At 44.9% G+C, this 14470-nt stretch overlaps 1 protein-coding gene across 7 annotated transcripts in view; it reads left to right on the top strand.

Annotated features, from left to right (window-relative positions):
* Positions 1–14470, top strand: part of tjp1a (tight junction protein 1a) — a 154726-nt gene that overhangs the window by 78367 nt on the left and 61889 nt on the right. For all 7 annotated transcript variants that reach the window (XM_070864870.1, XM_070864865.1, XM_070864866.1 and 4 more), the window contains exons 3-8: positions 522–646; positions 1354–1456; positions 4885–5176; positions 7577–7680; positions 9094–9262; positions 9694–9841. In XM_070864870.1, coding sequence (XP_070720971.1) covers positions 522–646; positions 1354–1456; positions 4885–5176; positions 7577–7680; positions 9094–9262; positions 9694–9841 — 941 coding nt within the window. The remainder of the gene's footprint in view (positions 1–521; positions 647–1353; positions 1457–4884; positions 5177–7576; positions 7681–9093; positions 9263–9693; positions 9842–14470) is intronic.

Consider the following 14470-nt stretch of genomic DNA (forward strand, 5'->3'; position numbering starts at 1 on the left):
TAAATGAGCACCGATGTAGATGCACCTTGTATGTGATGCAGTGCTTGTTCTCCCCTTCCCACCTTCAAAGTTCTGCCAGACCATATATATTGACAATAATTCTGTTGCTCGGGTATAAATTTTGTGTGTAAGGAATGGTTAAAGAGAATGAGCAAGAGATGGGAAGAAACTCAATGTTTGGGGAAAAAAATGTGAATGAAGAGAAAATCTGCTTGGAAAAACAGAGAAAGGGATAGTGATGCTGCCACCCTTCATTCAGGACTTGCTTTGGGTGTTCTTGTATTGTGGTGCACCTGAGGCAACGACATTTGATGTTTGACCATCCCATCAACAAGATAATGCAGCAAAATGGTTCAGTACTCATTCGGAGATGCCAGTAAGATTATAAATAATTGTAGTCACAAATAAGTTCTACTTGGATTAGCAATGTGAACATTTTTAATTTATGTATCTTCCATTGGGTTTTTATCTTGGCTGTTGGTCGCAGTCCGTAATCTGTGCCTTTTCATTTAACTTTTTAGGCTCCTGGATTTGGGTTTGGAATTGCAATATCAGGAGGAAAGGATAACCCGCATTTTCAGAGCGGGGAAACTTCTATTGTAATTTCTGATGTTTTGAAAGGAGGTCCTGCTGAAGGATTGCTGCAGTAAGTGCTCATAATAACCACCCTTTCATATCGCCTGGTGTGTGTGAGTGTGTTGCCTTAATATTCATAGTTAATATTAAACATGAGATGCATCAATACACTTTTGACTATTTTATTCATTTATTATCCTCTTCTCTGCCTTCCCCACAACCCTTTTCCACTTGAGTCACAGCTATTAAGCTAAAAGGTTTTGTAATACAGAGAAGACATTTAAGTATGTGATGAATTGGAGAGTAGAAAATCTGCTTTAGGCTAACTTTGTTTTTTTGTGGACAGGCCCTGCTCATCAGATATCTGGGCAAATGGGACATTCCCCATTCTGGTTATAAAACTCCCTCTACCAACAGTCTATGCAATCATTTTAAAAGGAATATTTGGGTTGGAATAAGAGAGTTAGTGTTTCACCCACAAACGCTAACTTGCCTCATTTAATTTAAATATGTTTCTGAAGACTTCTGTTAAACAAAACAAAGGTTGACTTATCGTCATTTGTCTCCACAAATGACCATGAAAAGTCTATTGTTAAAAGCAATTTTCCTGTTTATAACGGTTTTCCTTTGCTTAATCAAAAATCCCACAATCCACGTGCACATAGAAAACATAAGATGCTTAAAGATGTAGATTATATTCATTGCCATCTATAGAATGGCTTGTTACCAGAGAGAATGACATTATTCGGGTCAGTTGATGTTTTGTTTCTCCCCCAGTGAGAATGACCGGGTTGCGATGGTTAACGGCGTTTCGATGGATAATGTGGAACATGCTTTTGCTGTCCAGCAGCTACGGAAAAGTGGAAAGAACGCAAAAATTGTAAGTGGAAGTACAGGTACAACGTCTGAAATCTGGAATCCTTGGGACTGAGTCCGTGCCGATTTTTGGGTTTTACCAGATTTCAGTCGAGAAAATCAATAGTCTGAAATCTGGAACCCTTGGGGCCGAATCCGTGCCGGATTTCTAGTTTAGCGACATTTCTGACCTCGCTGCCCGCCGATTTCCCCCCCACCCCCTCCCTGGTGCTGCGCTTTTTACCGGTTTCCTCGGCCTTCGCTGCCCAATGTTGCCATCTTGGTCACCTCAAAAATGTCCGGTTTTCCAACATTAATTCCGGATGACTCCATCTCTGATGCACAAAATATCCTGTTTTCGGAATTCGGGATTCCGGCCGTTGCACCTGTATGTGGTTTGATACTGTTCAGACGATGTGTCGTGAAAACTGATGCTGTATTTAAAAGGTATTGTGGACTAGCACAAAACAAGATTCGATCCATCTGCTTCCATGTATGTTTATTCATTAATGATGGGCATATTGTACAGAGCACCTTAACTATACCAAGCAATCAGCTTAAACAAGGAATGGGTTACGTTCAGGGCATTGGTATTTTTCAAACAATGAAAACAAATACAAAAAATACACAGCATCTGTAACGAGAAAAGACAGGCTAACATTTCAAGTGTGGACTCTGTCAGAACTGTTCTTCTCTTTCTCAGCCACGATCTGATGCTGAGGTGTGTTAATGTTATCTGTATGGATGAGGATGTTGAGTGTATTCTGTAACTTGTATTTGTTCAAACTAAAATGTCCAATCTCCTCTCAATCTATCTGCATTGGTGAACTGTCCGATGATGCTGCCTACCACAGCCCACCACAGATTGCTTATTCCTCTTTGGGAATTATTCATATTTCAATCAGTGCATTTCCTCAGTGTATCTCATCAGAAGTTGGGAGCTTTTTTTTTACAGCTTGTGTTTTATTAAGACGTTGCTATATTGAGCGTTTTCCACTTTGATTTTTTTTTTAAAACTTCCTTAGAATTCTTCAGATTTCATTTAAAAATAAAAGCAGTGGAGGCAGGTGGTACAGCTGCCATTTCACCTCCAGGACGTATGTTCCAGTTCAACCCAGACTGCTGGGATGAGTGCCTGCTGGCTGCGAAGACCTTATGTGAAATAAGTTTGACCATTTTTAGTCCATTGATCATGGGCCAACAACACAGCACTTTCTCTCATTTGTGTCCATGTGGCAATGAGCCTCAGACACATGGTTCGTGCAGCAAATGGAAACTGTGACCCACACAGGGGCAGGAGCTAGGCTATTCTAGGGCTGAGGCAAATCATTGGGGCAGAGTAGAGGGAGCTTTACTCTGCATCACTGGACCTGACCTGGGTGTGCATGATGCTGATGCTGGATGCCTGAAATGCAAAGTGTTCCATTCCCCAGTTCGAACATCCTTAAATTGTAAACCTAACCACATAACCCCATAAGCAGCTGAAAGGTCAAAGAACCAAATGTTGTAATCCTTCCCCCTCCCCAAGAAAAAAGCATTACATTGTACATATGAGCCAGTCTGTTCCAGGAATTCAATGTTTAAATCCCTTCAATCTGGCTTTCGCCCCTGCCACAGTACCGAAACCGCTCTCGTCAAAGTTACCAACAGCATCCTATGTGACTGTGACAAAGGTAAACTATCCCTCCTCATCCTCCTGAACCTGTCTGCGGCCTTTGACACGGTTGACCACTCCATCCTCCTCCAACACCTTTCCACCAATGTCCAGTTAGGTGGGACTGCACTCGCCTGGTTCCATTCTTATCTATCTAAACGTAGCCAGAAAATCTCTGGCTTCTCTTCCCACTCCCGCATAGTTACCTCTGGTGTCCTCCAAGGCTCTGGCCTTGGTTCCCTCTTATTTCTCATCTATATGCTACCCCTATCATCCAAAAACACGGAGTCAGTTTCCACATGTACGCAGACGACACCCACTCTACCTCACCACCACTTCTCTCGACCCCTGCTTGTCAGATTGCTTGTCCGAGTACTGGATGAGTAGAAATGTTCTCCAGTTAAATATTGGAAAGACCGAAGCCATTATCTTTGGTCCCCACCACAAACTGCGTTCCCAAACCACTGTCTCCATCCCTCTCCCTTGCATCAATCTGAGGGTGAACAAGACTGTTAGCAACCTAGGTTCATATTTGACCCTGAAATGAGTTTCCAGCCACATATCCGCGGCATAACTAAAACCGCCTTTTTCCATCTCCGTAACATTGCCTGCCTCCACCCTGCCTCAGCTATTCTGCTACTGAAACCCTCATCATGCCTTTGTTACCTCTAGACTTGACTACTCCAACTCACCCCTGGCCGGCCTTCCACATCCCACACTACGTAAACTTGGGGTCATCTAAAACTCAGCAGCCCGTGTACTAACTCGCACTAAGTCACGATCACACATCACCCCTGTGCTTTCTGACCTACATTGGCTCCCAGTTAAACAACGACTCGATTTCAAAATCCTCATCCTTGGTTATAAATCACTCCATGGCCTTGCCCCTCCCTATCTCATCTTTTTCAGCCTCACAACCCCACAAAGATGTCTGCACTCCTCAAATTCTGGCCTCTTGAACATCCCTCATTATAACTGCTCAACCATTAGTGGCCGTGCTTTCAGCTGTTTGGGCCCTAACCTCTGGAACTCCCTCCCTAAACCTCTGCCTCTCTTACCACTTTCCTCCTTTAAGGCGCTCCTTAAAACCTGCCTCTTTGATCAAGCTTTGGTCACATGCCTTAATTTTTTCTGTGGCTCGCTGTCAAATGTATCTGTTTGTTTGTAACACTGTTGTGAAGCGCCTTGGGACTTTTTACTATGTTAAAGGCGCTCTACAAATAAGTTATTATTAATAATAGTGATGGGGATCAAGGAAATGAAAGAAAGAACTTGCATTTATGTAGTGGCCGTCACAACCACAAGACGTCCCTAAGCAGCCTACAGCCATTGAAGTATTTTTGAAGTGTGGTAACTGTTGTATTGTAGGAAATGCAGCAGCCAATTTACACACCGCAAGATCCCACAAATAGCACTGAGATAAACAACTAGATTATCTGTTTTTAGTTGTTGGTTGAGAGATAATTGTTGGTCAGGACATTTAGAACTCCACTGCTCCTCTGGATAATGCTGTGGGATCTTTTGCACCCACCTGAGAGTGCAGACGGGGCCTCGGTTTAACAACTCATCCAAAAGACGGCACCTCCGACAATGCAGCACTCCCTCAGTGCTGCACTGGAGTGTCAGCCTGGATTATGTGCTCGTCCTTGGAGTGGGACTTGAACCCACAGCCTTTTGACTCCGAGATGAGTGTTCTACCCACTGAGCAGCTACAGGAATATTAGTGGAAATCAGTAAGAATGGGAAAATAAGAACTCTCATGTTCTGACAACTGATGCTTTCATTTTTGATGCTTCCAGACAATCAGGAGGAAACGAAAAATTCAAATGCCAGTAACGAGGCCAGAGCCAGAGCGACAACCCATTTCCGAGCCTGAAGATGATAGTTACGAGGAAGAGGATGTTTATGATCGTAAAAGTGGACGTAGTGGGCCGAGTCCTTATAGCGGGAGGAGGAGTGAGAGGAGCATTGGAAGGAGGGAAGATAGCAGAGAGAGAAGCTTGTCACCAAGATCAGAGCGACGATCGGTCTCATCAAATCTTCCACCAAAACCTATTAAAGTGACATTGGTAAAATCAAGGAAGTGTGAAGGTGTGTGTTCATCAGAAAACTACACAACTATCCTAACTTGTGTGTTGAGTTTTAGCAGCTTTGAAGATTTTTTGTGGGATTCAGGGATATTGACCAAACTGAAAATGTTAGCAAAAATTTTGCAAGAGAAAAAAAGTAACTTTTCATGTGAATGCCAAACTGGTCATTAGACGGGGTGTGTCTTTTTTGTTTAAGACTTTTTCAAACAATGAGTTTAATTGCTGAATATAATATGTTTTGTAAATGTACCATTTTTGTGGTACTTGAGCTAAAAGATGATTATAATCATGCTCCAGAGCTCCCACATGAGCGCAGTAACTGGAACTAGACAAGGGAATTATGTTTGACTGCTCCTGATCCAGTAACTGCTGAAAAGTATTTTTACACAACAGGTGAGACCAAGATTATGCTTGGCTGTGATGTCCTGTACAATTGAATATTGTGTCAGCATTCACTATCTTAGTTCATACATGGTGGATGTCCATCAGGGCAGAGTATGTAAAAGTGACTGGTGCCTGTCGAACCAATCTCCAGCTGGTGCTTTCTTGACGAGAGAACATTGGGTTGTGAGAGGATGGGGAATGGTAGCCTTCCTCTAAGGAGCCCCTGCCCTAGCCCTGACCTCTCATCTTTCTCCAGTTTCTCTCTGATCTCCCCTCATGACCTCTCTGAACTCATCCTGTCCATGAGACTCACTTCCTGCTCCCTTGACCCGAATTCCCACCAAAATACTGACCATCCAACTTCCTTTTCTAACTCTCATGTTAGCTGAGATTATTAATGGTTCTCTCTCCTTGGGGACTGTCCCCCTCTCCCTCAAATCTGCCATCATCACCCCTCTCCTCAACAAAAAACCCTTGACCCCTCTACTTTGCAAATTACTGCCCCATCTCCAACCTCCCTTTCCTCTCAAGGCCTTGAACGTGTTGTCGCCTCCCAAACCCGTGCCCATCTTTCCCGCAACTCCATGTTTGAATTCCTCCATTCCGGTTTGCATGCCTGCCACATTACCGAAACACCTCTCATCAAAGTCACAAATGACCTCCTTTGTGACAAAGGTAAACTATCCTCGTCCTCCTTGACTTGTCTGCAGCCTTTGACACGGTTGACCATACCACCCTTCTCCGCCACCATCGTCCAGCTGGGTGGGACTGCAGTCGCCTGGTTCCATTCTTATCTGTCTAATCGTAGCCAGAGAATCACCTGCAACAGCTTCTCTTCCTGCCCCCGCATCGTTACCTTGGTGTCCACCAAGGATCTGTCCTTGGGTCCTTTCTATTTCTCATCTACTTGTTGCTCCTTGGCGACATCATCTGAAAACACAGCGTTAGTTTCCACATGTACGCTGATGGCAGCCAGCTCTACCTCACCACCACTTCTCTCGACCCCTCCTCGGTTTCTGAATTGTCAGACTGCTTGTCCGACATCCAGTTCTGGATGAGCAGAAGTTTTCTCCAGTTGAATATTGGGAAGACCGAAGCAATTGTTTACGGTCCCTGCCACAAACTCCGTTCCCTAGCCACTGACTCCATCCCTCTCCCCAACTTCTGTCTGAGGCTGAATCACATTGTTCACAACCTTGATGTCTTATTTGACCCTGAAATGAGCTTTCGACTATACATCCAAAGCATAACTAAGACTGCCTATTTCCATCTCCATAACATCGCCGGTCTCCGCCCTTGCCTCACCTCATCCGTGCCTTTGTTACCTCCAGACTTGACTATTCCAGCGCACTCCTGGCTGGCTTCCCACATTCTACCCTACGTAAACTTGAGACGATCCAAAACTCGGCTGCCCGTGTCCTAACACGCACCAAGTCTTGCTCACCCATCACCCCTGTGCTCGCTGACCTACATTGGCTCCCGGTTAAGCAATGCCTCGATTTCAAAATTCTCATCCTTGTTTTCAAATCCCACCATGGCCTCGCCCCTCCCATTCTCTGTAATCTTCTCCAGCCCCATAATCCCGCCTGAGATATCTGCGCTTCTCTAATTCCTGCCCTCTTGAGCATCCCTGATTATAATCGCTCAACCATTGGTGGCCGTGTCTTCTATTGCCTAGACCCCAAGCTCTGGAACTCTCTGCCTAAACCCCTCTGCCTCTCTTTCCTCCTCTAAGACACTCCTTAAAATCTGCCTCTTTGACCAAGCTTTTGGTTACCTGCTCTAATTTCTCCTTCTGTGGCTTGGTGTCAAATAATACTCCTGTGAAGGGACCTGGGACAATTTACTACATTAAAGGTGATATATAAATTCAAGTTGTTGTTGATGTATTGGCTGAATATCAAGAGTGATCAGAGGCAGTACTATAACTAGGACAAGACTGCCACCTGGCACAGTCATGTTCTATGGAACAGGATACAAGTTATTTTTTAGAATTACTGTCCATTGTTTCTCACAGAGTACGGTCTGCGATTGGCAAGCCATATTTTTGTAAAGGAGATCTCGTCAGAAGGGCTGGCAGCCAAGGACGGCAACATTCACGAGGGAGATGTAGTATTGAAGGTTAGTTATCTTTGGTTTCCATTTTAAAAACTTGAGCATGCCCCTCCCCTTCAGATTTTCTCCTACATTCCTTTCTCCCACCCCACCTTGAAGTTGCAGAATACATGGTCTGGATGTGGACTGCTCTGTCTTGGAGTGGTTCCACAGGGAAGGTCTGATCCTGCCTGTTTTACTGCTCGCTCAGATGAAGGCAACTCTTCTGTCACTGTCCGTTTCTACATAACTTTATAAATGTCCCCAGTAAATGCCAATTGGGTGAGAAAAAGATTTGAATACGTGTCCTGTGGTAAGGAGCCCAAGCTCTTCTGAATGGTTACCAGCATCTTACTGTTTATATAATGTTTTAAGCAATAGGCACAGTTGGCTCTGCGAGTTTATACAGTATTTAGCTGAGTTGCAGATCACCAAAGTCCCGCACTCGAGTTCTGGTCTGTGAGAGTGGTCAGCTGGGGCAGCGGTGGGGGGGACCACTGTCTCAGTTCAGGAGGACAATGTGTCAAAGGATTTGGACTTCTGATCACTATCACGTCGCTCCTAATTCCATGCAAACGTGAACACTGAGAACAGAATTGGATTCAGTTTTGAAGTAAAATAGTCTGCTACTACTCGCACTCTATTCTGACATGTGAAAGATGGCCACTTGGGCAAGGTACTGGAGGGTGACTGGAGTTCACAGAACCCACACCCCTGCAAGAGTCAGTGAGAGGACGGTGTAAGAAAAACGAACACGAGCAGTGTTTTTGAAGAATATGTTGGAATTCACATTCGGCTGACCACACTGAAAGTAGTTCTGCAGTGAGTTCCAGCTGTGAAAAAGCATGTTCAGGGTATGTAGCAGTTAAAGTGTCTGCACCAACTCATTCAGCAAATTATAGGACACTTTGTCGCAAACCTTTCTCAACTTGAAAATGTTGTTTAGAACTGTGCAAGCTCAACAGAAAATCATTTGTCTTGCTGCATATCTGTGTCTAAGTCTTATACCGTCACATTGTGCATCACTGTTCCAGAAGTCGAGCTAGTCTGTTCAGCAAGGAGCAGAGTTTTGTCTTCTGCTTTGGGTTTAGCACAATGGCACCTTGGTTTGTTTTTAAAAAAAAATCTATTTACCAGATGCTTTTGTAATTCTAACTGCAGTTAAACAATGCCTGTGTTGCACAGGGTATTGCAGTGCTCCAATTGCAGTTAGTGTTGTCACATTCAGGAGAAAATGCTGATAAGGGAAGTGTCTTGGACTTTCGAGAGAATGCTTTCTATACAAGCGCAAAGAGCAAAGAAAATGTTAGCACTGTTTTAACTTCTTGTACATAGAATAAGCTATTGTCCCAGTGTGACTGCTGCCTTCAGATAAGGACTGTGCTATTTGTGGTTAGGCACCAGAGTCTGCCTAACTGTGATTCTTTTGTTCCATTACAGATCAATGGCACAGTTACAGAAAACATGTCATTGGGAGACGCAAAGAAACTAATAGAAAGGTCGAAGGGCAAGCTTAAAATGGTGGTGCAGAGAGATGAGAGAGCCACTCTCCTTAACGTGCCCGATTTAGATGACAGCATTCCTTCTGCAAATGCTTCTGAAAGAGACGGTGAGTGTTTGAGCCGATAGTCCTTCAGGAACAGTATTATAGTTTCCTACTGCTCCTGGCTTCGGAATGCAAGTGACACATTGAGCAGAAACGGAGTGCATTAACTTAGCTGCTTATCAGGGCGATACTGAGCACGCAATGGGAAATCTGCCATTGACTTTTATTCGCAGCTTTAATTGATAAGCCAGTCTTGGAAGGACCCACCCACTATTACAGTTTAAAATTGTTCACTTGGAGACTTGAATAATTGCTGTGTGCTCCCTGTGGTGGTAATTGTAAAGATGAAGCATTAATATTCTGCCACTGTACAATCTTACATTGTTTGTAGAACTGCTTTTTATGTAAATCCATGAATCGTTGTTACTTAATTTTTGCAGTTTGAGGATTGTTTCCAGTAGTAACACTGTGAAACCTGTGAATTTTGTTATTAGATATTTCAGAAATCCATTCACTGGCATCTGATCATTCCAACCGTTCAAACGAGAGGCCACGACTGCGCAGTCGTTCACGCTCGCCCGACAAACGGTCTGACTGGTCTGACCACTCGCGCCAGTCTCCACAACCCATCAGCAATGGGAGGTAGGCCTTCGCCCTCTCTCTGAGGGCTTGTATCGTGTCGAGGCTGGTACTGCTTCTTTTGTAGTCTTACCTTGTCCTGGTATTTCTGGATGGTTAATTAAGTTTACAGCCAAGAACCATGGAATGAGCCAGTAATCTCTCTCAACCTAAAACATCAACCGCTGTAGAGTTACTAGTGTTCGGACATTCTGCAATCCGATTGGGAAAAATTGTACTTTTGCTCATTTTTCTGTCATCATGGAAACCTCAGCACAGAACGAGGCTATTTGCCCTGTTGTGCCTGTGCCAGCTCTAATCCTATTTTCTGAATCATCTAAGCACAGTTCTGTGACATTACCACCCCCCAATTTGTAACCCACTGCCACAAATGAAAGTTTGGTGCCTTTTTAGCACATGTAGGCTGGGCTCCCGGGGTGGGAGGGCTGGGTCTGCGAGCCATGGTGCTTCACAAGGTGGTGTCATCTGTGTGAATGAAGTCCCATTCTGTTCAAATATTTTGAAACTTAAAAGATTGCGATAACATGGAAGGACTTCCAAAATACTACTGGGTGTACACGAGTTTGTCTTTGTTGAAAAGTTTAGATTGAGTATACGGTCAGTAAATGGATAAGAGGCAGGTGTGAGATGGAGCTGCGTGTAATTTATAGGCCTGCCTGTATTGGGTGCAGTTTCGGGTTACCCCCCCCCTGTATTAACATAGAAACATAGAAAATAGGTGCAGGAGTAGGCCATTCAGCCCTTCTAGCCTGCACCACCATTCAATGAGTTCATGGCTGAACATGAAACTTCAGTACCCCCTTCCTGCTTTCACGCCATACCCCTTGATCCCCCTAGTAGTAAGGACTACATCTAACTCCCTTTTGAATATATTTAGTGAATTGGCCTCAACTACTTTCTGTGGTAGAGATTTCTCTGGGTGAAGAAGTTTCTCCTCATCTCGGTCCTAAATGGCTTACCCCTTATCCTTAGACTGTGACCCCTGGTTCTGGACTTCCCCAACATTGGGAACATTCTTCCTGCATCTAACCTGTCTAAACCCGTCAGAATTTTAAACGTTTCTATGAGGTCCCCTCTCACTCTTCTGAACTCCAGTGAATACAAGCCCAGTTGATCCAGTCTTTCTTGATAGGTCAGTCCCACCATCCCGGGAATCAGTCTGGTGAATCTTCGCTACACTCCCTCAATAGCAAGAATGTCCTTCCTCAAGTTAGGAGACCAAAACTGTACACAAAACTCCAGGTGTGGCCTCACCAAGGCCCTGTACAACTGTAGCAACACCTCCCTGCCCCTGTACTCAAATCCCCTCGCTATGAAGGCCAACATGCCATTTGCTTCCTTAACCGCCTGCTGTACCTGCATGCCAACCTTCAATGACTGATGTACCATGACACCCAGGTCTCGTTGCGCCTTTTCCTCATCTGTCACCATTCAGATAATAGTCTGTCTCTCTGTTTTTACCACCAAAGTGGATAACCTCACATTTATCCACATTATACTTCATCTGCCACGCATTTGCCCACTCACCTAACCTATCCAAGTCACTCTGCTGCCTCGTAGCATCCTCCTCGCAGCTCACACTGCCACCCAACTTAGTGTCATCCGCAAATTTGGAGATACTACATTTAATCCCCTCGTCTAAATCATTAATGTACAATGTAAACAGCTGGGGCCCCAGCACAGAACCTTGCAGTACCCCACTAGTCACTGCCTGCCATTCTGAAAAGTACCCATTTACTCCTACTCTTTGCTTCCTGTCTGACAACCAGTTCTCAATCCACGTCAGCACACTACCCCCAATCCCATGTGCTTTAACTTTGCACATTAATCTCCTGTGTGGGACCTTGTCGAAAGCCTTCTGAAAGTCCAAATATACCACATCAACTGGTTCTCCTTTGTCCACTTTACTGGAAACATCCTCAAAAAATTCCAGAAGATTTGTCAAGCATGATCTCCCTTTCACAAATCCATGCTGACTTGGACCTATCATGTCACCATTTTCCAAATGTGCTGCTATGACATCCTTAATAATTGATTCCATCATTTTACCCACTACTGAGGTCAGGCTGACCGGTCTATAATTCCCTGCTTTCTTTCTCCCTCCTTTTTTAAAAAGTGGGGTTACATTGGCTACCCTCCACTCGATAGGAACTGATCCAGAGTCAATGGAATGTTGGAAAATGACTGTCAATGCATCCGCTATTTCCAAGGCCACCTCCTTAAGTACTCTGGGATGCAGTCCTTCAGGCCCTGGGGATTTATCGGCCTTCAATCCCATCAATTTCCCCAACACAATTTCCCGACTAATAAAGATTTCCCTCAGTTCCTCCTCCTTACTCGACCCTCTGACCCCTTTTATATCCGGAAGGTTGTTTGTGTCCTCCTTAGTGAATACTGAACCAAAGTACTTGTTCAATTGGTCTGCCATTTCTTTGTTACGTTATGACTTCCCCTGATTCTGACTGCAGGGGACCTACGTTTGTCTTTACTAACCTTTTTCTCTTTACATACCTATAGAAACTTTTGCAATCCACCTTAATGTTCCCTGCAAGCTTCTTCTCGTACTCCATTTTCCCTGCCCTAATCAAACCCTTTGTCCTCCTCTGCTGAGTTCTAAATTTCTCCCAGTCCCCAGGTTCGCTGCTATTTCTGGCCAATTTGTATGCCACTTCCTTGGCTTTAATACTATCCCTGATTTCCCTTGATAGCCACGGTTGAGCCACCTTCCCTTTTTTATTTTTACGCCAGACAGGAATGTACAATTGTTGTAATTCATCCATGCGGTCTCTAAATGTCTGCCATTGCCCATCCACAGTCAACTCCTTAAGTATCATTCGCCAATCTATCTTAGCCAATTCACGCCTCATACCTTCAAAGTTACCCTTCTTTAAGTTCTGGACCATGGTCTCTGAATTAACTGTTTCATTCTCCATTCTAATGCAGAATTCCACCATATTATGGTCACTCTTCCCCAAGGGGCCTCGCACAATGAGATTGTTAATTAATCCTCTCTCATTTCACAACACCCAGTCTAAGATGGCCTCCCCCCAAGTTGGTTCCTCGACATATTGGTCTAGAAAACCATCCCTTATGCACTCCAGGAAATCCTCCTCCACCGTATTGCTTCCAGTTTGGCTGGCCCAATCTATGTGCATATTAAAGTCACCCATGATAACTGCTGCACCTTTATTGCATGCACTCCTAATTTCCTGTTTGCCCTCACCAACATCACTACTACTGTTTGGAGGTCTGTACACAACTCCCACTAATGTTTTTTGCCCTTTAGTGTTCTGCAGCTCTACCCATATAGATTCCACATCATCCAAGCTAATGTCTTTCCTAACTATTGCATTAATCTCCTCTTTAACCAGCAATGCTACCCCACCTCCTTTTTCTTTTATTCTATCCTTCCTGAATGTTGAATACCCCTGGATGTTGAGTTCCCAGCCCTGATCATCCTGGAGCCACGTCTCCGTAATCCCAATCACATCATATCTGTTAACATCTATTTGCACAGTTAATTCATCCACCTTATTGCGGATACTCCTTGCATTAAGACACAAAGCCTTCAGGCTTGCTTTTTTAACACCCTTTGTCCTTTTAGAATTTTGCTGTACAGTGGCCCTTTTTGTTCTTTGCCTTGGGTTTCTCTGCCCTCCACTTTTCCTCATCTCCTTTCTGTCTTTTGCTTTTGCCTCATTTTTGTCTCCCTCTGTCTCCCTGCATTGGTTCCCATCCCCCTGCCATATTAGTTTAACTCCTCCCCAACAGCACTAGCAAACACTCCCCCTAGGACATTGGTTCCGGTCCTTCCCAGGTGCAGACTGTCCGGTTTGTACTGGTCCCACCTCCTCCAGAACCGGTTCCAATGCCCCAGGAATTTGAATCTCTCCCTGCTGCACCACTGCTCAAGCCACGTATTCATCTGCGCTATCCTGCGATTCCTACTCTGACTAGCACGTGGCACTGGTAGCAATCCCGAGATTACTACTTTTGAGGTCCTACTTTTTAATTTAGCTCCTAGCTCCTTAAATTCTTTTTGTAGGACCTCATCCCTTTTTTTTACCTATGTCGTTGGTACCAATGTGCACCACGACAATTGGCTGTTCTCCCTCCCATTTCAGAATGTCCTGCACCCGCTCCGAGACGTCCTTGACCCTTGCACCAGGGAGGCAACATACCATCCTGGAATCTCGGTTGCGGCCGCAGAAACGCCTATGTATTCCCCTCACCATCGAATCCCCTATCACTATCGCGCTCCCAATCTTTTTCCTGCCCTCCTGTGCAGCAGAGCCAGCCACGGTGCCATGAACTTGGCTGCTGCTGCCCTCCCCTGATGAGTCATCCCCCCCAACAGTACTCAAAGCAGTGTATCTGTTTTGCAGGGGGATGACCACAGGGGACCCCTGCACTATCTTTCTTGCACTGCTCTTCCTGCTGGTCTTCCATTCCCTATCTGGCTGTGGACCCTTCTCCTGCGATAAGACCAACTCACTACACGTGATACTCACGTCATTCTCAGCATCGTGGATGCTCCAGAGTGAATCCACCCTCGGCTCCAATTCCGCAACGCGGACCATCAAGAGCTGGAGGCGGATACACTTCCCACACACGTAGCGCCCAGGGACACCG

Source organism: Pristiophorus japonicus, chromosome 21 (assembly GCF_044704955.1).
Source record: "Pristiophorus japonicus isolate sPriJap1 chromosome 21, sPriJap1.hap1, whole genome shotgun sequence".
Classification (NCBI taxonomy): domain Eukaryota; kingdom Metazoa; phylum Chordata; class Chondrichthyes; family Pristiophoridae; genus Pristiophorus; species Pristiophorus japonicus.